The sequence below is a fragment of the Calidris pugnax genome, unplaced genomic scaffold, assembly GCF_001431845.1.
Source record: "Calidris pugnax isolate Ruff unplaced genomic scaffold, ASM143184v1 scaffold124, whole genome shotgun sequence".
In the NCBI taxonomy this organism is placed as follows: domain Eukaryota; kingdom Metazoa; phylum Chordata; class Aves; order Charadriiformes; family Scolopacidae; genus Calidris; species Calidris pugnax.
The window spans coordinates 2,066,900-2,092,445 of record NW_015090914.1 but is presented as its reverse complement, the minus strand read 5'-3'; the positions used below and the strand labels follow the sequence as shown (position 1 = coordinate 2,092,445).

General features: G+C 42.9%; 1 protein-coding gene across 1 annotated transcript in view; it reads right to left on the bottom strand.

The window, feature by feature from the left end:
• Window positions 1–1,979: 1,979 nt before the first annotated feature.
• The window catches only part of NPSR1 (neuropeptide S receptor 1), a 67,231-nt gene continuing 43,664 nt past the window's right edge, over window positions 1,980–25,546 (bottom strand). Inside the window, exons 4-10 of the mRNA XM_014949438.1 lie at window positions 22,738–22,841; window positions 22,233–22,326; window positions 17,184–17,385; window positions 7,314–7,390; window positions 5,186–5,275; window positions 2,538–2,718; window positions 1,980–2,421 (exon numbers count right to left, since the gene is read on the bottom strand). Of these exons, the coding sequence (XP_014804924.1) occupies window positions 2,328–2,421; window positions 2,538–2,718; window positions 5,186–5,275; window positions 7,314–7,390; window positions 17,184–17,385; window positions 22,233–22,326; window positions 22,738–22,841 (842 nt within the window). The 3' untranslated portion in view covers window positions 1,980–2,327. The remainder of the gene's footprint in view (window positions 2,422–2,537; window positions 2,719–5,185; window positions 5,276–7,313; window positions 7,391–17,183; window positions 17,386–22,232; window positions 22,327–22,737; window positions 22,842–25,546) is intronic.

The following is a 25,546-nucleotide window of genomic DNA, read 5'->3' as shown; positions in this document are numbered from 1 at the left end:
CAGTCATGCCTAGAGGAAAAGCGTATGAACAACACATAAATGGTACATAAGACAACAATGAATGGAACTAAAAAGACTGTTTCTTTGAAAATAAATGAGTAATGACTTGCTTTTAAGGCTGGAGTCCGAAATTTGCTCATGCATATGCTTAATTTAGGTGGGATAATTCATGTGGTGACCACAGTGATTGATATGTAAATTTTAGTGGGATTGAGTCACATTAAATTTGCAAATCAAAGTATTGCTCAGAAATGGTATCTGATTTCCAGGTGTTAAGTCTGTGAACTCCATTAATTGTTCCAAAGCAGGTAGTGTATATGTATCAGATGATAGTGTTAAAACACAAAATCTATATCAAGATGAGGCTTAAACTGAGCAGTCCACTTTTGGGAAAGTTATCTCATGCCCACAACATAAAACGTTGTCTAGTTCTTATATACAATCTCTCCAAGGCAGTGGCAGTAAAGGCTGGCACAGATTCATGGTTTTAATTAAGCTGTTACGAAAATTTAGATGTAACAGAAGTAATAAAAAGAAAAACCTTATTTATTTTCCTGAGAACATAAAGCCCCATAATCTTATGTGTTTTTGTAATATAGGTAATCATAAATAAATTTTATTCGGTTCTGGTTTTGAAGGGAACAAACTTATTGTAAAGGATCATAATAATAAAAAAAACCTCCTTTTTAATCTGACTCAGTAAGAATGAAAATTTTTGCCGAGAGGAGACAAACACACTTGCCATACAGCTGGTTGTAGTATTATCATAAAACCACTTAAAGCTGCCTTGCGGTAAAATGAACACTGAAGTGAATTATCATCCACCCACCTGCTGAACCTGCGTGAGAATGTTTGTCCTTAAACTTGAGAACAATGTGGTGGGAGGATGCTCCAGGGGCTGGATGGAGGAAGGGGGGATGCCCGACTGTTTGGGGCACTGTGCAGGAAAGCTCTGCCTGACAGCAGCCAGGGGTCTGTGGACCCTACAAGGAGTTTACAAGACTGGAAAGACAACAGGTAATTTTTAATAAAAAGCAATTCGAGTTTTATGGTCTTACTCGGGTCCTTTTCCAGGTTTGAGGTTGTCTGAAGATGTGTACGGTTCCCTGCAGTGGTTTGAGCGACGAGGATGACTTACCCAGGGCACAAGCCAGGGCCTGTAGTGACAGGACGAGGGGAAATGGCTTCAAGCTGGAGGGGAACAGATTTAGACTGGAGATTAGAAGGGGGTTCTTTACTGTGAGGGGGGTGGAGCACTGGAACAGGTTGCCCAGGGAGGTGGTTGAGGCCCCATCCCTGGAGATATTCAAGGAGAGGCTCGACGAGGCCCTGGGCAACCTGGTCTAGTTGGGGGTGTCCCTGCTGACTGCGGGGGGGTCGGACTAGATGACCCTTGGAGGTCCCTTCCGGCCTGGGAAATTCTATAATTCTATGATTCTATGAAATGCTCAAGTGTGGGCGGCGAGATTGATCTGCATTGATGATGTGCCCCATATGGCAGCTCCCTGTAGCTCCCCGAAAGTCTGCTTAGGGCCTTTGTCGCAGAAGCACGTGACAATCTGCACATGTAATGCACCACAGAGCCTGAGAGGGGTTGGCAAACCCTTTGTTAATACCGTAGCTGAGAAATAAATGACTGTCAGATGCGTTGTGTGGGACCCCTGCATGGACCCTGGGGTCCCACCAACGCACCAAAGTAGGGAAATACTGCAAGGGAAGGGGAGGACAAGCTGCAGGGAGAGTGAGGCTGGGGGGACTGGTGTGAGCTGAGTGGGCCAGGAGATGTGGGAGGCAGTAACCCAGCCCTTCAGTCCCATCTTCTCTGGCTACGACTTCATAAGTGGTTGTGTATGAAAGCAAGATATATAGAGTGACATTGGCAAGTTCTCCGTGGAAAAGCACCTATGTTTTCATTTTAAGTAGGGTTAAGTGGCTTTGTAATTACTCAAAAATATTCTTTATCAGTTATATGAGCCAGATGGTACAGTAGATGACTTTCAGTGACTCCTGAAAAGTAGAGAAGACTGACTAGACACCAGTTTTTTGCCATTTGGAGTACATCTATATTACAGCTTACTTGAAAACAGAAGGCCAAGATGAACCCCCACAACTCTGGCATGCAAACCCCTCATACTGAGTTTGGCACCGGCAGTGTGTGATCGCTGAAGCTGCAGTGCCAGCCCAAAATACGTGTGCTGCTCAGCAGCAGTGAGGTGTGAGCTCTTTCCAGTTAGTGTCCATCTACTCGTGGTGCATGGGGCTCGATGGGGGACCTCTGCTGCCCTCGGTACAGGTCCTGGTGTAGCTTTTGCAGAGCATCTTCTGTGCTAGATGTATTCTGGTTTGGACAGGACCTGCATCTCCTGCCCTCCATCGCTCCGCTCCCGGAAAGTACCCCCCAGCCTTCGAGTTCTTCTTTCCCTAAAGAAAACAAGGAAAGGTCAGAATTAAAATGGAAGAAAATAGGTTTAGAGACTGTGTTGACGTGTTCCCTCCCTTTTTAGAGGGTAGTCAAAGTGACAGTAAAGGAGGGATACTCGAAAGGGGGGCAGAGGCGGTTGCTGAAGAGGCAGTAGATGAGGGGGTTGATGGCACTGTTCAGGGCTGGCAGGTTCTGAATGATCACGGATGCGTAGAAGCGCTCTTTGGTCTCAGGGAGTATGTTGAAGTTGTCCAGGATGTCAAAAAGAAAGTAAGGGCTCCAACAGAGGACAAATGCTGGAAGAGAGAGGAAGCGCTTGACATTAGGGAGGTAATCACACACACATAGAGCGACTCTCATAACACATAAACATTTGTTCATGCAAAAAAGAATCTCTCCCTATTCAGGGTCTTATTTAAGGGAACAATTATTAGATTGTGTTCTTATTTGTCCTTATTTCTATTTTAGTGTCCGTAAAATATATTATGTGTGCTCCTCTGAATGTTTAAAGTACTCCCTCTAGACGTATCGAGGTGCTTGTGAACACTGCACAACACATAAAGGGTAAATAGGTAGCCAGTTAAAGCATCATCAGTTACAGCGAAGCGCTCTTTTAGTGGTCCCCTGAGTGAGCAGCCAATCTAAATATACAAAGCACCAAAGTGCCACTCCGTGACAGCGCTGCCTGTCACATCCACCTATTAAAAAGAGGGCTCTTGGACACCCAGGAGCAAGGAACGACTCCCTTTCACGCCACTTTATGTCGGAGCAATGTGTCATTTCGCAGGCTGGTTGGAGGAACTGTGCAATGGACCATGCAGGAAGACTCTCTAATCCCTATACTGGAATTTGAGAGGTGAATTTAGGGGAGGAAAGAGAGGACTGCAGTGTTCATAGCCCCTGTTTTTATTCAGAGGTGGTAGAAATAAAAAGGTCACAGATCTACCTTTATCTGTGGGCATAGGGAATGAATCCATCCCTCACAAATTTCGATGTCATCTCCGTTCACAAAGGCTTTTTTCATTCAAGATTGACACAGATACACTAGGACAGGCAGTTTACTCCACTAAGCTATGATCTCTTCCTGACCCAAATGAGATGGCAGAGTGACCCCGTGCTCGCTCCCATGTCACATTAATCAGCATTTCTGTGTTGGCAGTGAGCTGAGCGCTCGCTGCAGGTGTGCGAGAGAGGTAAACTCCCCTCCTAGTTTCTAGAATAACCAAACCAGCCATGTCGATGCAGAGGTACCAGCGAAATAGCAGTACAGAGTGTCGGGGTGTAGATCACAGCACTGACTACGCAGAACTTCACGTGGCTTTAGAGAAATCCATGGTGCCTTCATCTGGTTGCGTGTCAAGAGGTGCTGGGTGCCTAAGTTTACCAAGGTTCTTTGACAATACTGAGCATCCAGACGAGCTCTTAATTGCAACAGTAGTTGTGTCTGACAAAAGCTTTCTCTGATCGCCACACAGAAAAGTTCAGACACAGAAAAGCTGTTACTGGACTTCTGAAAAGCATGAACCACACACACGCAGACATTACCACTTAACTTTGGCTGTCAGGAGGATGGGGCCAGCCTTTTTTCAGTGACGCCCAGGGACAGAACAAGAGGAAATGGGCACAAACCTGACTGTAAGAAGTTCCACCTAAACATGAGGAGGAACTTCTTACTTGGAGGGTGGCAGAGCCCTGGAAGAGGCTGCCCAGAGAGGTGGTGGAGTCTCCTTCTCTGGAGACATTCAAACCCCGCCTGGACACGTTCCTGTGGGACCTGCTCTGGGTGGCCCTGCTTTGGCAGGGGGTTGGAGGAGATGATCTCCAGAGGTCCCTTCCAACCCCATAGCATTCTGTGATTCTGTAAGAACCTCAGTAGTAGTCACTATCACAACATCACCCCATCTGATTTTTGTGTTGAGTTGGAAGGAGGAGCAATCTCTTCTTCAGTGGTAGGGGACGGCTGTCAGCCCTTGGGCTGGTAAATAGCTCCAGTCTCCTTCCTGCCTGTCTCCAGCAGCTCATCACCCTGTGTGGTGCTGCCTTTATTTATTGAGATAAAATGTCAGCCTCCTAATTCCATCAGGATAATGTCATCTCCCTGGGAGACGGAGGACACCTGCACTGAGTCATCTGCTGCCTGGTCGGGAAAGGAGAGAGCTTATTCTTCTCACCTCAGCAGGCAACACACCTCTCACATCAAATTCAGTTGCTCTGCATCCCTCACCTCTCCTTCCTCTCCCTCGCACCACCCCAGCAGCTAGCATGCCACACACGGTCTCTAAGCCTAAAAGGCAACTCATTTCTCAAGCGTTTTGGCAGCCTGGATGGGAAGCAGACGAGCCCTTCCTTTTTTCCTTTTAGGAAATGTCTCTTCCTTACTTTATGCACATGAGAGGCTGTGCACCTCATTTCATTTGAGGCTTGTGCCAGATGCCTAGAATAGAATCATAGAATTGCCTAGGTTGGAAGGGACCTCTCAGATCATCGAGTCCAACCCTGAACCTAGCACTGACAAAACTAAAACATGTCCCGAAGCACCGCATCTACCTGCCTTTTAAATACCTCCAGGGATGATGACTCCACCACTTCCTATCAGCCAGAGGAAAGGGGAAGGAGAAGGTCAGAAGGCAAATCAGGGAGTCTAAGTAAAGTTCCTTCTCTGAGCCATCTACTTTATCTGCTGATGGCAGAGGGAGCTGAGGAAGACCAGCTTCCTAACATCAGCATCCTCCCTAGCTACCAGCTATGGGGCTTCTCACTTACCAAGGATAATTACGATGCTGTACTTGATGGCTTTCACTTTCGCCCTGGATATGAACCCACGACTGGTGTAGCCAGCAGAGGTTTTGCCACCTGGGGAAAGAACAGGTCAGCTAGTTAGAGAAGATGGCTGGTGCGTGGATGTTTCAGGCGCACACCTCTGCAGGCAGGACAGTGATATGTAGCCCATCTTCCCTGGCATCAGGCAGGGGCTCAGTGGTTTCTGAAATTCAGACACTTGCAAACCTGCTGAAGTTGGACGCTCAAAACCTGAGCCACTCAAAATCCAAAGGGGAAATGTAAGCAGAAGAGATCTTTCTGAAGCATTGTGGCAGCTGGGTATTCCTGATCCTCGACACTTAGTCTGCCACTATGTGCCCAACCGTATCAGTCTAATAAATAATAATAATTTATAACAACAATAATAAAAACCACTGATAATAATAACCACTGCCTATGTGCCCAACTGTAATCCATCTGCCACCACAGCCACAAAAATGCAACCAGTGTGGCATTATAGGAGACATTTTCTGAAAGGAGTATTCAGCTGTAACTAAGAAAACAGAAGAAACAGCCTGGCAAATCAGACTACCTGTTCACTTTCAACTGCATTTCAGTCAGAAGGACTTTAAAAGCCACATACTCCTTTCCCTTAACCTCTTACTTTTTTTGATGCTTTGAATAATCAGTCATGCATTTTACTCTCCATGTTGACTCAGTAATGAAATATGAAATGCTGTTAGACTAGCTCTTCAGAGACGAAGTGTGGCTTGCATTGAGAAGCAAATCCTATTCAGTCTAACACCAAGGCTGGTTGATCTCATTTCCTCTGAAGTCACACTAATGTCTCCAAGAATCAAGTTCTGTATTTGAATAACAGTACCAGCAGGATTGCAATAATATGCCTGATTTCATTATTAATGTCAATTTGCTGTTCATGTTGCTAGGTCAGAATAATTAAGTTCAGTGTAGTGAATACTCAAGAAGGTCATTTTGTGTCAAAACATCTTCAAACTCTTGTGGTCCAAACCTGGGACTGGAATTTTGATTAATGCAATTGGAAAAACCTCTGTGTACACAACTGTTAGTGCCTCTTATAAAAACAGCATATTAAGGCTGTGTTATTTGTAAGGAAAAATATAAAAATAAAATTAATACAGGCTTGTTATGAGTGAGACATCCCATCTAGATACTTGAAATTAGCCCACACTTAATATTACTGGAAATCACTTGTTGATTTATACTCTCTTGGATGAGAAAAATGACGTTTTTTTCCAAGACTGGCTAATACTGATTATGTCAGTGTCATGAAGATCATTAGAAACCAATCCTGCTCAAGCTGTTCAAAGGAGGAGCAAATCTTAGATTTTAATTGACAGATGTCAGGTTATGACATAAGGATATCTGAATACGTGCAATATCACATTAGAACACTTCGTCTTGTATCAGACATGATCCACGGTCCTTCTTCAGGTGAGTACCAGCAGTTTGGTCCCCATAGCTTGATGTGTTTCCAGCCACTGCTTGGCTGCATTAATTGATTATGTGCTCTTACCGTTGTGTTGTAAAACATATTAGCATAAATGAACATGCTTTTCTTCATAACTAATAGGAAAGGCAGCTGACGAGTGAGGATATTGAAATGATTTGTGCTCAGATTCTTTGCCAGAATCAATCAGAACAGTCCAAAAAAGTTTATGGTCTTGAGGTGGAAAGCTCAGCTCATTTTATGGCTTTCCATGGCCAGGGGTTTTGATCTTGACTGAAATCCAGACTTGCAAGGTCATATGAAAGCATAGCAAAAGAGTTATCTAAGTATCTGCTAGAAAAAATTTATTCTGGAAACGGGTAAAGTTCTAGGAATAGGGATCCTAAGATCTACAATAAGGGTTTTTTTACCTTTTAATTATTTTCTTCAAGATGTTTTCTGTTGTTTCTCTAAAGGGGATTTAGTGTCAAAGGAGAGAAGGCAAAAAATGCAGGAAAAAGTTATGAGTGAGCAATTAGAGAAAACCCATTTCCACTGCAGCAATGGGTCCCAGTGTGACACTGCATGTCCAGGCACTCCTGGAGCAGGGGAAACCAGACAGATTCAGATGATGAGGCTGGAGAAACGCGTGCTGAGACTCACCAGGGCAGCTGGATATGATGACAGCCTGAGCTTTGCTCTTCATCCAGATGGTTCGAATCACGATTGAGTATATGACGCTACAGAAGGGAAAAAGTCATTGATATTATGAGCTACAGTAAATTTACCTAAATCCCAGCCTTTCATGTTCTATGAATATACTTATCTACATGTAAAGAGCTCATAGAGATGATGGGACTTCATGGGAATAATAATGACAGCAACAATAATAAATAAAATACGACTCTCCCATAGTACTTTTCAGAAGCAGATCTGAAGAGCTTTCACCATGGAAGTTGCTATAGCTGTCCTAGTTTTGCAGATGTCAAATCTGTGGTGCAGAGGAATGCAATGATTTGGTCCAGATCTCTCAGGCAAGAACTTGTCAGGGATTTTGAGCTAGCTAGAGGCCAAATCTGCCTGGGTACCAGCCCCAGGCAGGATGCACCTCAACCCTGCAGAGGGTGTGCTTGTGGGATTGGGAGCCACAAGAAGGCCACTAGTCCTGAAATGGGGGAAACAAGGGCCTGGACCTGTTTTGGCTGTGTGTACTGGTCTGGTTTGGTGTTTCTTTGTGAGCAGTACCCTGAGGACATCAACGGGGGCAAGATCCATGAGAAATGCAGCTAAGTACGGCGCTGCTCACTTTGAGGTCTCAAGGTCCTGGGATTGGAACCAAGGAGGACAGAAGTAGCAGGTAAATGGGAGAAGTTAGATTACTCATAACCACCTCCAACACAATTTTCATATTTAGAGAGCATACATATGCTTTTAATGAGCAAAATGAAAAATGCCCTAGTCCACAATGACCTTGGATAGTTATGACTTTTCTCTAGGTGATAACAAATCTGGAATTCTCTTTATTTAATACATAACAGGCAAAAATAATTCCTTCAAGGTGAAGAGCTGTTTAAATCCGCATCCTGGATGATGATGTTACCTTTTCAGCAATTTACATTAAAAAAGTACAAGGTCTTGCTCTGTCTGCCTTTTCTCCTGCAGGGGTGAATAACACGCAGCTAAAATCACTAAGCAACAGCATACTTTTGACTGGTGTTTTCCTTTTTAGTCTGCTAAGGAAGACAAAAATAATTACAAAATATTCCAGCTAACGCACTCGGGTTGCCATGTTTTCCTGATGTAAAAACCAAGCATCATAACAGAAGGCCTGGGGCATTAATTGCCATAAACTTTAGAAGTGACTCTGTGCAACTAGTGAGATGATTCCAGTGTGTTTTATAGAGACAAAGATGTGTCTTATTACCAACCTGGCTTATTTTTATTACCAGAAGAGACGTTATACTTCTTAGAGTTTTCAGACTGATATATGAGCCTTTCCTACAGCACCCTCAATTCCTAGACACGCTTGCAAAAGTCTGAGCCATCTGGTTTCCAGGCTCACCAGGGGAGAGCTGGAAATTGGATGTGGGGTCCGGGCTGTGCAGCAGAGCCGAGGAGGACTTGTCCAGTGAGACTTTTGCAGGCATCTGCTGCGGACTCCAGCCTGCCCTCCTTAATCCCTTCAAAGGTCCAGCGTGGCTCCCAGCTGACTCCAACATTTTCCTTTCATCTCCTGGCTTTTCAAGAACCTGTTTATTTATCAGCGGGTGCACTTGAGACTTCCTTTGTACTTCCTACAGACAATGGTGGAAAATTCATGTATCAATTCTCTTTTGATTGTTCCAATGGATAAGAATGTGTTATAACAATAATTGTAAGAAAAGTTCCAGCCAGCTCCTAAACGCCCTGTTTCTATTTTCTCCCTAGCCTGCTATCTCTAGCCTAACCTTTTTATTTGCAGTTGAAACAATATCCCCTTTGATGCAGACCTGCATGTGCCCAGCAGGATACTCTCAGCGTTGCCTGAGCATCAGGATGAAGGAGACTAACTCGATAGTCAAAATACTCAGACTCCCTTCGTCTACCCAGGAGCCACAAGTATTGAATTAGAAAGCCAGGCTCCTCACTTGCATTCCCTCCAGCCCCAGAAATCCTGCCTTCTTGGCTACGGAGTCAGGTAGGAGCATCCCTTTGACTGGATGCAGTTAGAGGGGCTGTCTTCTTCATGCACCAGTCATGGGAATGGCCCCAGAAGACACTTGGCATTTCACAAGTCAGACGACACGCTGTTTCACTTGAATCCTTTTTTTTTTCAGAAGTCCAGAGGAAAGTTTAATTCCTGGTTTAATACAGTGACTTCTAAAGTGATGCCAACATAATGGATTTGCACTGGTGTTTTTGCCTCTCTTCGTCTTTCGTTTCTCTACAGCTGGGTCCGTTGGAGCCTTCCTTGTCAGGAGAGGACCAGAGGTGACATAAAGCTGCTTAGGATGAGTGTTAGGAAAGATGAGTTACTTGTCATGCCAGGTACGTGTCCCAGTGACTGTTTTGCCAGGCACAGTCATGCCTTCGTGCTTTGATCTCTCTGAGATTCTAGATCTTATTAGTGCCTCATCTTTCTGTCTTTTTTTCTTTTCTTTTCTTTTTTTTTTTTTTTTTTTTTTTTTTTTTTTTTTTCCTTCTTTTTTTTCCCAGCTATGCTGGCATGGAGCTAAGAAACTGCAGTTTCCAGAAATGTGTCACCCAAAGCTTAAGATCCTAAAAGTCATCTGCGTTTAAAAAGAGAGCACTTATGGAACAGAAGCTGTATTTTTCTTACAGGGGAAAAGCAGGGGTTTTTTTTTTTCAGAATGCATTTGCAACTTCTTTCCTTCTGTAAAGGGTGGCTGGAGGAGGATGTGGCGGTTGGTGACGTCTCAAAGGGTGGGAAGAAATTCCCACTTGATGAAAAATGAAGTGGCAGGTGAGCAATAAGTAGCAGGGGACACGTGACGCCTGGTGTTCAGATGGACAGGAGGGTGCTTGGCAGTGGTCTGCACCATCCTGATGGTACCGTGATCTCTGTTCCCTTCCTCTCAACATCCAGGTGCTCAGCCTTCCCTGCCGAGATGCACAAGCACAAATGAGGCCACAAACCTCATTTTCCAGCAGGCGTAACGTGCCTGCATACCGCTTGCTCTTGTCTCCACTGGCAGCAGGAGATGTGATGTGCATTTTGTTAGGTCCAGACGCTTGCTCTTGTCTCCACTGGCAGCAGGAGGAGATGTGATGTGCATTTTGTTGGGTCCAGCTGTTGTCAGGTTTCATAGAATCATAGAGTTGTCCAGGGTGAAAGGGACCTCCAAAGCTCATCTAGTCCGACCCCCCTGCAGTCAGCAGGGACACCCCCAACTAGACCAGGTTGCCCAGGGCTTCATCAAGCCTCACCTTGAATATCTCCAGGGAGGGGGCCTCAACCACCTCCCTGGGCAACCTGTTTTGGTGCTCCACCACCCTCACAGTGAAGAACTTTCTCCTAAAAAGAAAGTTTCTTTGTGTCTGTAAGTGCACAGTGCACTGATCTTCTCCCAGCCCTCCCTGGGGATTCTTGGGTGCTACATAAACACGTGCTGCAGTCATTTTAATGTACAGTGTGATGCTAAAATGTTATATGAGTCATTGTGGCCCATTATTTGCAGGTGAGAGACCACTGAAAAGGAAGAAAGAGCTCGGGTAGAGTAGTCAAACCCAGGTGGAAAAATAATCCGAGCCCTTTTACAAAAGAGCTGCTCAGAATTTGAAGACAGGATAGAAAGGACACGCTGTTGATCTGAAAATGCAGCGATTTTTCTAGCCCTGATAAAATACATATCTGGAAAGGTGGCCGGAAAACAAACAACGAATGTGGTTCTGACTATGGATGTATCTCAGCAAATTAAATTTGTTCCATCTCCAAAACCAATTTAGCTTGATCCAAATTCTGAAGGACTAAGATGCATGTTCATTGTAGCATGCTATTAGTGGTGTTTAATTTGACCCCACTGGTAATTACAGCACTCTCTGTGCATGTAAATAGCTAACTTATGATTAGTCATACAAATGCTACTGTGAATAGTCCCACTCTGTCTTTATTTTTAATTCATAGATCACTTTTGATTTGAAAAATAAAATTTCTTCCGGTAAAGCTGTGTATTGATATTAACAATCATAAGAGTTATTGATCTGCCCACTCTTTAAACAGATTTTCTATTTTTATTTAAATAAATGATTGAACTATGGTACTGTCCCACCCAGTATTTATTAGCAAAATGAGCCTTTACAAAAAATACACTTAAGCTCCCTGCTAATTGCTTCTATTTATCATCCAGCATTGCCTATTTTTCCTGTACTTTATTTGTGCAAAGTGATGCAGCTGCGTTATGTTTTATGGTAGCTAATTTACAGCACCACTTATCTAAAGACAAAAGGCATATGTAACTTCATCTGAACAAACCATTGCAGACATGTAAAATGGGCAAGTGAATAGACAGGCAGATATTTGGACATAAGTGCAAGATCAAGGCTTTTTTATTTAGAAATGGAAATTGCAAGCAAAAATGATTGTGCTCATTGAATAAAGCTCAAAACATGACCTTTGGTATTTTTAATAATGGCATTTTTATTCCCTTTATTTGATTTAATGCAAACAAATACCTTTTATTTAATCTTTTTTTAAAATTTCATTGTAACATCTTGGGTTTAGTTCCATATTTTTTCTTCTAGCTGATTCTGGTTTTCCTCTTCTAATTATTTTTCTGCTGCTCCAAAGCAAATGTTCTCTTTGGAATTTTGATTTTAAACAGCAGATGGATTTTTTTTCCTTCTGTCCTTCAACAGGAACTTTTGCAATTTTTTTTAACCTGAATTCAGAATTATGTTACATAAGCATCTATGTATTACATTTATCAGGTTAAAATACAAAAAAAAATATTTGGTAATCATGAATAACAGCTAAAAAAAATGAATTTCTGGATGTGTCAGAATATAATTATGGTTTGGCACAGAGGAGTAATACAGAATAGAAACACAGTAGCTCTCCTGACTCCTCGTCACAAGGACCTGAGGAGCCCAGGTGCAAATATTTGCAAGCAAGCAGTCTGTAATCTTGATCTGAGCCATATTGAACCTCTGTTCAGCAATGTCCCAGAGCTGTTCAACTGTCACAGGTTCCATTTGAGCTTTGTTTGCCATATCTTGGCATAGGAGAAATGACTGATGACACTTGTTCCAGGATAGGAGACAACTAATTATTGCTGGTTGCCTAATTAATTTTCCTGAATTTTCTGGTTTTGGTAGGTTGACAATATCAACTACAGAAAAAGTGGTAGATTAGTCTAAATAAGAGGCAAGAGCAAGCCAAATTTTTAAGTGCTGTAAAGAAGGACCTGACGCACATGTGGCTCTCCCTGACCAACACAGAGGCAGCGGTGAGGAGGGCAACTTCGGCAGGAAAAGAACAAATACTCTCCCCTTTCCCCAGCTCTCAGAGATAACCACACACTTGGGTTAAAAATCTAATCACAGCTTTTCATTCTCTTCTCATTATTCAGGTCTTGTTCGTTTGTATTACCATCAGAAAAATAACTTGCCAGAAAACCACAAGCCGTTTGATAACTGATTGCTGATTCTCCAGTTGTGGAGAAGTGGTGGGAAGAGACCTCCCAAGTGTTTAAATCTTTGAGGGCTGTTGCAGTTTTGTTCATAGATTCCCTTTTTATATGTATTTCCAAAGAAGGGCAATGTGTCTGGTGAAGGGTCTAGAGCACACGTCTTATGAGGGAGCTGGGGTTGTTTAGCCTGGAGAAAAGGAGGCTGAAAGAAGACCTTATCAGTTTCTACAGCTACCTGAAAGGAGGGTGTAGAGAGGTGGGGGTCAGTCTCTTCTTCCAAGTGACAAGCAATAGGAGAAGAGGAAACGGCCTCAAGTTGTGCTGTGTGTTGGGGAGGTTTAGGACGGGTATTAGGAAAAATTCTTTCACTGAAAGGTTTGTTAACCGTGGGAACAGGCTGCCCAAGGAAGAGGTTGAGTCACCATCCCTGGAGGTATTTTAAAGATGTGTAGACGTGGTGCTTATGGACTTGGTTTAGTGGTGTGGACTTGGCAGTATTAGATTAACAGTTGGATTCGATGATCTGAAATTTCTTTTCCAATCTAAACAATTCTATGATATGTTAAAAAAAAAAAAAAGAAAGGACAGGTTGTTGTTTTCTTTTGGTGCCTGTTTTAGCTTGGAATCTACAGGGTTTGCTCACACCATGTCTGGGGGATTAGCTCATTGGTGGAAGGGTTTTCCAGACCGAGCATAAGGTTACCAGCTAAATAATTCATTCCATGGGCTGCAGCGTTATGAATAACACAACTTCTGTGAGTTAGTTGAAGGCTGCGTCAGGAACATGTGAAATCAGCTCTGCCAAAAGAGCCGAGGGATGGATGAGAGCAGCTTAAAAGCTGATGGTACCTGGACTGTAGCAAGTGGAAACCGCTCAGCCAAAGCAGCGTATACAGTGTGGAATTAAGTCCTGCACCTGAAAAGTAAAATTTTATCCTTTGTATGCACTTCAGATGAACTGCATCAGAAAAAGTGCTGTCATCAGTGAACTGCTTTGCTCTAGAGGTTAGGTTTTCAGCAGATTCAGGCAGCAGAACTAATTAAGAATTAACTCCGCCAGCCAGTGTCCCACATTGCATCAGGCACCTGCCATGCAGCTGAATCAGAGTGCTTCGGCAGAAAAAATAAAGTAGCTGCTCAAAAAAAAATGAATAATTGCAGAAAAGGTCTTATTCTCTCTCTGTGTGCACCCCACATCTCTTCCTTAGGAATTGTGGCGTGTGCCTTGACTTCTGGCTTATTTGTATTCCTGGCTTCTTGGATACTGATCCTTGACTTTTCAATCACGCATTTTTGGGTTGTCTCTCCGTTGTTATGTTGTGGCTAAAGAACACTAAATTAAAAATACCACAAAATTCCTTCCTTCATTTACTAAATAACCCCTTCCATTTTTATAATTAATCTTTTAGCAGAGTGACACCCGACTACGGTGTACGTGATCTCTCTCACCCTTGTGAAACAGCCTCTCGTGTGCCATCAAACTTTCTCTGCACCCGAAAGTATCTGCTGGAACAAAAATTTTGCAGAGAAATCCAGTCCTTGAAGGTGTTAACAGCCGTTCCTGCTGTTCCTCAGCTGCAAGCTGCTCACTGGAGCATTTGTATGCTGCAGCCACATCAGGTGGATTAGCTTTAAACTCCTGGACTGCCAAGAAACTTTAAAGCCATAGATGTCACGGCTGGAGGCTCTATTGACAGATGTTTTACAGATGCATCAGCTGGCCAGTTGCAACCTTCCGTTGGATGCTTGAAACTAGAAAAAAAATGTTCTAAAAAACAGGCCAGTTCTTTCCAAACTGTATGGCATTTGTTCATAATGTCTCTGCTGACCTTGCCCTGATGGTAATCCTCTTTTTATGTGGTTTGAGACAATCCTCTCTGATCTGAAGAAAACAGTGTCGCTGACAGCTAAAAGTAAAATGGGCACAAAAAAATCCGTCCCTGCACCACCCTCCTTCCTTCCTCCCTCCCCGTGTCTGACACCTTGTAGGACCTGTCAAAAATTTGTCTTCTGCTGGCAAGGACGCAGGAGCATGTACAAATTTGTGTCCTCGTACACTGAAACCAGGCACGTGTTTGGGCACTGCTCTACCTCCAAGGACAGCGTTTTCGGTTCCTGGCCTGCCATAAACTTCTCATGTGAAAGTGGCTTCAGGTTAAAGCCTCAAAAAAATTTTCGGATGTTTTATTCATGTCTCAGCTGTCAGGGCAATCTCATGCAATGCCAGTTTCGCCGCCTTCCCCTTTCCCCTCATGTCTTCATTGCCTTCTTGCTTCTGGGGATTTACTGTCAGGCAAGTCACCCAGCTGATCTGGTTTGAATGTCTTCCTTTGGCAGGGGAGGAGGGGAACACAATGTCACCAGCTCCAAAAAAAATTTGTGGCTCTGTAGCTTGCCTTTTCTTGCCAAACAAGTATAGATGCCACGTGAAAAGGAGGGGCCGATCTGAAATAGCAAGTGGGCGAATCTGTAAGTCTGAGTGCAAACGAGATGGGTTTCACACACCCGTGGAATGACTGACCACTGGACAGATTACGGGCCCTTCTCCTGAAACACTTCAGATGCTGGCTAGAATTCGCTAATTGCTAGCTACTTGAGAAAATTTGTAACAAAAACTCCTCTCACAGTGACGGCCAGCCTCTAAGTTTTCTAGCGTCATTTCTTCTGCACAGTTAAATTACTTCTCGTCTCTTCTCTGGGTGTTTATTCTTTTTGCTGCTAGTGCTGAGCTGCAGATCCACATTTTTGTTTACATGTTCCCAAGAGTATTTTTTTTCTGGTTTGTTTAAAGCTAGGTTGGTTTTAAGACACAGGCAAACATCCAAAGAGAAAGGATCCTGTCTAGGAAGGAAGAGCAATTGGATAGTCTGCTAAGTGTACTACTACTAAGAGTAGTTTTTCTCTGTTGTTATCATGTCCTTCCTTCAAGGAGAACTTCTCATGATTTTGCTTGTGTATCTGTGCAATCTGACACAAAAAAAAATGGAAGGATTAGCAAACTGATGTGTTACGAGCAAAGTATAATAATTGTCCCTTCTCTCTAGGTAGGGATCAATGCTGGTCAATGTTCAATGTGTCTCAAAAAGTCAGCTGGATGAGCTCAAACACCATGGCTTCCATGCTCCACCATGCTCCAAGCTCCACCACTTCCATGCTGTGGTTTTGGTTCTCCCAGAGATAAACTCGTTTCCATTTGAAGCTGCAGAACCTAATCTGTGTGATTAAACAGTGAGAAACGTCGAGGCACAACTGAACTGGAAAGGAACTAAACCCACACCACTGTCTTTACTATTTAGCTTACTTAGTCAGTCCTGTCATCGTCTAGAAAAGACCAGGCCCCCCACCTTGCTCTCACCTGGGGTGCTAATGAGGGGGAAACTAACTGCAACTCATGGCTCATCACCTGCTGGGAAAGCAGAAGGACCATGAGAGATGTCCAAGGGACATGCAAACGTAGCTCCTCTCTCACAGCCCAAACAGCATGCCACCAAATTATGGGGAACAAAGGGAGTCCTGGGAAGTCTTCTTTGTCACTAAGAAGAAGAGATAGACACCGAGAGATCCTATTGTGACCGTGCTACAGCAAAAGAATAAAAGGGAAAGAAAGAAAAGGAATTCAGCTGGGCTCAGAGAACAAGTTAGTGCCTTTCAAGGAAGTAAAGAAGCCTCACTCCTCTTCCACGTTAGTTTTTGACTGCTCCTTTGCATTATTAGCTCCTCATGGGTAGGTAATTTTCCTTTAACTGTGGCTAATGGCAGCACCCTAGAGGAAGGCAATAGAATTCCCTGATCACCAAGCACAGGCTGGAATATTGATTGACCTCCGTTTTAAAGTAGATTCTGCTGCAGAACATACTTGTGATTTTGGACAGATCAGTCTCTAATATTTTCAGCTCAGACTTCCCATTAGAAAATGGGAAGAATTTTATTTGTTCATATTGTAGGAGTGGTTGGCAACTTCATATGCTTAGAGATTTCTTTCTGGTCCTGGTGAAGAAAAACTTTTCTGGTACTATGAAGCTTGAGAGCACTTTAAGTTAATTTTAGTTTAATTAGCATTAAGTGTTGTCCCTTGTTCTTTCCTTGAAACTATGTTTTGTCATAACAGCTAGATATTCTTAGTGGATTTATAACGATATGTTTCAAGCCTGAATCTGTGGAGATAAGTGGACACGCTTAGAGATTCAGTCTTTTTTTTTCCGAGAGAATATTTCTGGCTATTAATACGGCATGGAGAACACCCAGGGTGAGTACAGTGACCTGTGTATTATGTGATAAAAACTGAAGCAGCTATAAGGCAGGCGTGGAAATGAAACCGTAATGAATGAGTAGAAATTAAGGCATTAGGCTGATTGCACCCTTGACAGCTTTCACCACACACTTGATGACTGCGGTTCAGGCTTACCTGATGATGATCAGAGGAATGAAGTACACCAGGAAAGCCACCACCGTCATGTAGGGTATCCAGTAGGAGTCATCAGGCCAGAGAGCCCAGCACTGCACTTCTCCATTGGAGAGCTGCCGTTTCCCAAAAATAATCAGAGTCGGTATGGAAAACAGGAAAGAGAGGCTCCAGGCCACTCCAATAAGAACTTTCGCCTGTCTTTCTGTGTAACAGAGTCAAACAGACGGTGTTAATGGGGGTGTGACTGGCCCCTGGTAGCAGTACTGATAGAAAGGCAGGGAGGGGGAGGAAACCGGGTGAAGAAAGCGAATTTTGGTCTGAGGCTGAAGAGACTGCAAAGGAGTCAGGGGATTTCATCTTGTTCTCGTGCTGAAAGGTCATGTCGCTATGGGGTTTGTATTTTAAATGTTTTATTTAAGGATGGGGAGGGTCCAGTGAAACGGAAGCGTTATGGGGAAGGCACTGGTCAGGGTCAGCAAGTCAGAAACAGAAGTGAAAGGCTCCTCTGTGCCACCAAAACAACAACATGAAAAAATACAAAGGACTTCAGGCCTCTGCCCTACTGTGCACTCTTACCCTGGCACCACAAAGAGGCCATTAATAGGAGGACACAGAGCTAGAAAGGAAGAAGGAGCCCTTGTGTGACAGATAACAGAGGAAAGCTGAGACCCAGTAGGGTTACTTAAAGCATACACTAGGTTGAAGGATCCTGGATGTACCGGAGGGGGAAAATATCCTCCTTGGAATGGTAGTTAAATAAATGGTAATTTTGATGCACCTGGTAGTGAGACAGCTTGCAAAACATGTCCTGTCAGGGAAGAGAAAACACCTCTGGTCAGGATAGGGGCAGAAGCGCACAGCCAGCTGCCTTAAACCCCAACTGCAATTCTACTGCCCCAAAGAAACATCATCCTGGAGAGCCACGGCACTGCAGGGACCAAACACAGCTCCTGATGATGGAGGAGCACCAGTGATGCTCAAGCCATGCTAAGGGTGGACTGCTAACCATGAAACAAGGCTGATGATGGTGGGCTGGTGCTCAAGTGCTCAGCCCTATTTTCTCTATCTGCTACAACCAACATTGACTAGAAGATACTGCTGGACCTCATGGTGATGAAGAGGAATTGAAGAATCCCAAAACACTTGGCAGGTTTGGGCTACTGCTTCCCCTTGACTTCTGGCCTCTTTGGCTGCTTTTGCATTTTAACGTGACTTGAGGCTAGTAACTAAATTTTTCCTTCGTGGAACTTTGCAAAAATCAATGGGTTGGAGTAATCAGCCCCAAGACATTCTTCTTCACAAATCTGCATCTTCTGGCTAAAATCCATGTGGGTCTAGATGAGAAGTGTGGAGAAAAAAGACTGATCTGTGCAGTACCAGTGACTCTCGGCAGAATTTTCTCCTCCTGATTCAGATTGTGAGAAGAACAGATGGGGACAGATTTTTTTTGATCTGGGAAGCTTTGGTGTTGAAATACTTTATTGTCCTACAAAATACCCGAGGTTGTGTATGAAATGGAAAATCGCTTTGAACTATGCATATCAAGAAGAACGTCTTTCCTCCTTGAAGCTCAAAGAGCAATACAGAAGTGTGAGAGAAGCATTCAAAAAGTAATTTTATGCTTTATAAAACATCAGTTGCAAATATTCACTTATCCTGCTCATTTTTAAGCTAACCTAGGGCTTAAGGGAACTCTGATGACATTGAAGTGAGAGGGCTAGATTAAGTCTATAAATATTGCACAGGCAGAAGAGAACCTTAAAGTTTCCCAAAGCATAATAGAATAAAGTTAGCAGAAGGAATATTAAGAGTAAGTTTCATAAAACATTTTCTGGCAGAAAGGGCTTTTCTATTGTGAGGTAGCTACTTAAACTACATATGTACAAGCCTCAGTGGGGCCCACGTGTCTATTTCTAAGGTGAAAAGATCATGCTTGGATAATATACTTTATTTTTTGCACTGTGTAGTAACACCCTTAATTTGAAGAGAAGTGGGCAATTTGCGTTGGAGAATAATGATATTTTATCTCTGTGTTTTATAAAACATTACCTGCAATGTTCATTTAATCTGGTTTTTTAATGTCCCTTGGTTTTGGTGGAATATGGCCTTGCTAGTCCAAAGGGCTATACAGGGCACTGATAGCATCTAGGTAAGTAGATTTTTGTTTTATCAGACAAATGCTAATTGGCTGTCTCGCAAGCAGGGGTTTTTTATGTTCTTTTTTGTAAATGCTCTACTATGCCCTAAAAGCCAGCTAATAATATAACTAGAACTACCTAAATTATAAATGGAATCAAATAATAACAGCTTTTAAACCATGATATTCTATTCCTCCAGTCTTAAAAACAATATTGCTCTTTAAATGGAGGGTCTTTCATACTGGGAGGGGGGTCAAGGCTAACACACAGGGCTGGAGTGGGAATCTGTTGTGAGCTCTGCCACTGGCTCTCCTAAAGGACATTTTCATGTCCCTGTCCCCTTTCCTCCACTTCCACCGTCCATACCCTGTGGCTGTGGCTTTGTGCACATCTGCCTGCTCCCAGCAACATGTGGTGGGGAGGAAAACTCCTCTTGGGAGGAGTTTTGGTCCTTTCTACCATGAACAGCAGTGCTCTACGTTCCTTCTATAAAACCAGTGCCATTTTAAAATTAGATCCAGAGGGACAGAGTTGTTCCAGAATCTCATTCATCTGCTGGACCATAGAGCTTAGAGACATGGCTTAGTGATGGTTTTTTATCAGAGTTAGGTTGATGGTTGGACTCAACAATCTTAAAGGTCCCTTCCAACCTCGACTTTTCTATGATTCCATGATTCTATCATTTGCAGCCCAAAGCCATGCAACAGGCAGTTTACACCTGCTTGGGTTTTATCTTTTCCTTAAGCAGTTCTATTGTCTCCTGCTGTTTAGTTTCTATACTTTTGCATATATCTGCATATAGCATCTTCTGCTATAGCTTCTCAGTTTCTGTTCAATCTTTATTTTACAATTTTTTTAAAGGACCCCTTTGATTATTGAATTAGGTGCCTCACACAGTAAAAGCATTAGGATTAGTAGGTATAACTCTTTCAAGTCCTGCACTTTTTGTGGTCATTTATGTATTTGCAAAGTGAGTATAAAATACTTAAATGTTGAAGTTTGTTTCCTAAGAGGCCATGCAAATGTGTTTTAACATGACTTGAGGCTAGTAAATAAACCACAATTAAAAAAAAAAGTGTGACATTTTCAAAGCAAAATGTTTGATTTTTTTCACCAAAATTATATTTCAAGCTATATGGAAACATAATTTTTAAAACTGCTAAGGAGAAAGAACTCTTTCATTTCTTGATTGAATGCTTTTGGGGGGGTGAGTGTTTCATTTTGGAAAGAAATTCGCCACAAGCTGACTCAGAACTGGTTTTAAAGTTTCTCTGTGTCATTACCAATGACAAAATTTCATAAATCTCTTTGTTCTCTGCCTGCAGAAGAGCTAAAAGGACATTTCAAAAAGCTTCCTCGCCCCCCACCACCTCTGCTAGGAATACCTGGATGCAAAAGGTAAATATTTATGCATATTTCAGGAACTTTGAGGAAGTTGCTATGGTAAATATATGCCTCCTTTTTGCACTTAAACGTGGTCTTTGCTTGTCCATCAGTGTGTAGCCAGCCCTAGCCAGAGGCAGGTGGGCTTTGCCAGCCTTATCTCCCCAGCCTTTTCCCCCCCCAGAGCTTCATCCAGCTGGTGGCTCTGCTGCCCCTCGGCTGGGTGCAACATCTCCCTTTCTCCAGTCTTAAAAAGGAAAGAAAAAAAATTCACACTGTAGGTATAGAAAATGGGATCGAGATAAAAAAAAAAAAAAAAGGCTTTTATAAAGATTTGAGGTGGTTTGGTGGTTTCTGTTTTTTTTTTTTTCCCAACTTCAAAGCGCTTTACAAAGATTAACTGCTAAATTCTTTACTAAGCCCAGGCAGTGATTTAACAAGGGCTGCTTTTCCTCTACCACGTACGAAGACAAAATGTCAGGGAGCCTGTCCCACCGCTCGCCCTGCTCAGCCATCACTCGGTGCTTCAAGGTGGCTCAGGAGCCCTCCCGAGCCCAGCTCAGTGTCCGCAGGAGCTGCAGAGCACACCACTCCCAAAAACCCGGTAAGAAAAAAAAAACCACCTTGATGTCAATCCCCTCTGGGTCTGAAAAAGTTGGTCTGCACACCGGGGAATAGGAGACTGAATTTCACAAAGTATTTGAAGTTTTCAGAACTTAACCCCTGCGAGAGCTGCACCGCCGCCTGGGCTGTGATTGATTCCTAGGTTTTTGAGGCTGGTTAGGACCATTAATCCGATCCCCTGAACAGAGCAGGCTGTCAAAAGCCATCATTACCCCAAAACAAGAATGATATTTGTGTCTGATTAAAGCGTGTCTTCCAGAGCTCACGGTTCTTGTAACCGTTCCCCTTCCTCCCCTCCTGCTATTTCTGTTTATTCTCTCAGTGCAACGTACTGAACGTCCCACTTTTGGGCTCTGTAGGAAAGAAATCATGTTCTTTATATTGTAAAGCAGCCAGGATGTATTTGAATGCTGTAAAAATAACAAATAAAAGAAATTACAAGAAACAATAGATATCCAAACTTACATGCTGTAGCTTTTGAAGTTCTCTTATCAAACTATTGTTCGAATTCTCAGTACTACTCTCTCTCTCCAAGTTATTTTTTAGTGTGAATAAATAGACAATATAACTATTGCGGCTCCTAGAACCAGTAAAGTGGTACTCTTGTAGCTTTTGCCAATAGTAACCTTCTCAAAATCCTGGAAGATAATGAAAACCTCTATAATTTTTTAAATGTCATTTCATTCTCTGCTAACACCATGCTTAAAAAAAAACCTGCTGAGGGGTAAGTGCAGCTTAATAAATCTTGAAACCACGGCTCCTTTGCCATTTGGAAAACTGTAACGGTGTCCAAATGCTGCTACGGCAGGAATGAATAATTCATGGCAACAAGGTTAATAATTTTGAAACTAAAAAACTATCCAAGAATATCCATAGCAATAGCAAGGTACAGAAATTCTCCTACCTCCTTGCAAGAATTTCATTGGGTAAACTATGGCGTGGTACCGGTCGATGCTTAGTGACACAAGGACGTAAGTCGAGGCGTATAGAAGGACCACCTGGAGCAGAAGGTACAGGAGGCAGCAGTTGAGACACATTCGTTGCAGAAAATAATGTCAGCAAGAACAATGAACTAAGAATATTTGAAAACACTTACTGAAAAAAAAAAAAAGAAGAAAAAAGAAAAATCCCCCTTTTTTCACCCAGATCTCTGTCCTTTACTTTATACGCAGAACTTAAAATATTTAATATCCTTTAATTAAAAGTCTTTCAACATTGAATGAACACTTTTAGCATTTAGCACTTCTGATACTACAGAAAATCCTTTAATTAAAAGTCTTTCAACATTGAACGAACACTTTTAGCATTTAGCACTTCTAGTCTACGCAGCAATTTTGTTAAGGTTTATTGCTGTGGGGGCACAAAGCCAGGCGAGCTTGGGCATGCAGGGGAGCAGGAGGTTCCTGTACCTGGAAGTAGCGCACGACTCTGCAAACAATATCAGGGGCCATGAAATCTCCAGTGTAACGCCAAATGATGTCTGTCATTATGTTTATGAGTCCCGTGAACGAATCTGCAAAGAAGATGAACTGAAGAAGCATTAAAAGGAGCAACACACGGACTGCAGGTGAGCTACAGGGGCAGGTATGACCCTCCTCATGTGCCAGCTCCCCTAGCCGTGCCGTGATGGTCCATCAAGAATCCTAGATGAGCTGGGAGGACCTCAGAAAACACTTAAAGTTCGGTGGTTTTATTTTCTTTTAATTTAAAACCAAGCTGTTCAGACAGACAAGGTGGGATTCCTCTAAGCATCAAAGCCCACCTCCGATTTCTCATGAACACAACTTGCCACTGCCCTCTGGGCTGGGGTCCAACCTGGCTGGCATTGCAAACAGGGAGGGTGATCTGCATCCTTAAAAGTGCCTTTTTCTCTCTGTTGCTAATTAAGGGATGTGAGGTGACCAGCTGAGATGGTCACGTCAGCCCTAGGCTGGATGCAGGTCCTGGTCTACACCCGCACCTACACTGAAGATGCCTTAAATTAGATCAATGCCTCCTCAAACAACAATTCGCTTTTTTGTGAGGTGCATAAAAAAAAAAATCACTTCTGGGTGCTTCTCCCACATAAATCTAAATCCATGAGATGTGTAAGGGGGGCTGCTGGGTGGCCCTGATGCTGCAGCCTGCCGGGCTCACCGCCAGCTGCTCAGGGCCCCCAGGTTTTCCATGAGGAGTGGATAAAATACAGGATTGGAGATGTAGCTGTAGGCGAGTCTCTAAGTGCATCGTCTCGATCCCAGCTGTGTCAAATATTGAACCGTTTAATGCCTTTCTGCCTTTTATTTCACTGTAAAGAGAAGTATGTCTCCTGTGAAAGCACCTGGGGTGAAATCCAAATGCTGCTGAAGTTAGTGAAAATTTTATCAGGATTTTATTTGCAAACTTAATTATTTAATGACTAACCCGGCTCTGTCGGCTTAAAGTTAGCCTACTTATGTCTGTACTTCTCCTGTAGTCTGCATTCACCAAAATTAATACACCTCAGGCCATCTTTCTTTTTTTTCCTTTTTTTTTTTTTATTTGAGAAAATCTGAGGAGATATTCCAGCCTTTGTTCTGCTTCTTATTGTATTGAACATTCTGTATTGTATTGAACATTCACAGGGATGCAAGTTTTACTCAGGAATTGCAAAAGCGGGTACTGCTGTTCTACATATAGGCAATATTAAGTTTTGTCTTTAAACCCAAGATAGATGCTCTCTCCCTATAGGACAGGATATATGATTTAAGTGCCGTCCGTGGAAGAAAACGTGTCTCAATCCAGTGTTTTGCCACTTCAAGTAACACAGCACGCTGCTCTTCTTGGACAGTTTACCACAAAGGGAGAGAGCAGGTTGGGAAAACATTATGTACAATTTATCAGGACAAAACCAAGTATTACAAAGAAATAGCTTTCATCCTTACTTAAAAACAAAATTAGAGTGGTGAGGTAAAATGTTGCATTTTGATACCGCCATTCTACACATTCAAAAACCACCTCTAAAATTGACTGTGATAAAGACATTCTAACCTCCATATCAGAAGATTTTTTTGGTTTGAAATGTATGCTTTTGGAAACAAGGTATTTCGAGCCTTTTGAAATTCCAGAAATCCCAGATACGTCTAGCTGGAAATTGAGATCTCAGCTTAATGCTTTCGAAGCAACCTATTTTTCTTCACTGGAAAACTGGGATTATTTTTCCTGTATCAGTAATCCTCTTATCTCTTCTTTTTCTTCAAGTCTTAGTTCGAAATGAAATTAGAACAGAAATATGATTGCTGTAGCACACAACTACATTGCCTTGCTCCTCCTGGCTTCATTGTTCCATTAATTCTGGTTTGTTCTTTCCTCTCCTGGTGTTTCTCCTTTTTCTCTTTTGTCTTCCTCTGCCTCCAGAGGGAGGTTGGATCAGAGATGACCTCCAGTAGAAAGCTTGTGGTTTGAAACCTTGTGTTAAATGTTACTTATTGATCAGAGTAATGGGGCAAGGGATGATTGTTCCTTTGATGAGTACAGTGGCTTTAAGATTGTAGGTGTATATAATTAAGATTGTAGGTGTATATAATTAAGGTGGTCTTTGAAGAAACCACAGAGTTTAAGTGTTTTGAAAAGTGAAATGCATCTTCCAGCAGTGGTTCAAACCCAGCCCTTCCCCTTTCCTTACTCCTGAATTATTGATTCATATTTTCTCTCTCTCCAGTAATGAAATATTCATTGGTTCAAAGTAATACGCATCAACTGAGCTTCACCTCAGAGTATCCTCCAACTTTTGATGGTCTCAGCATCTATCAAGAAGGTGATAAATGGGGGTTCAGCTTCTCTTTGAGCAGGAGGACACGGAGGCTGACATCCTTCCCACCCATCTCCTGCTTTCTAGAGGAAAGAGAAGCAGAAGAGAAGACACTTCAGCTGAATCCTCATTTCCCCCTTCTCACAGTCATTTTGCCAACCTTTCCAACATGCTAGGAGAGAGTTTTGGAGGTGGGTCCTTGCAGGTGAGGTGAGAGATGGGCCAGCGTCCTGGCAGTCTCTGGGACACTGGGTGCAGAGCCACATGGTGGGTGCAAGCGATTTGGGCAGCACCAGAAGCAACACTTCCAGTGTATGCCCACGTCAGCTTTTTAGTTTTTAATCTGCAGTTGTCCCCCCACATGATGGAGAAGCCACAGTGGACGTCAGCTTTTTAGTTTTTAATCTGCAGTTGGCCCCCACGTGATGGAGAAACCACAGTGGAATGAG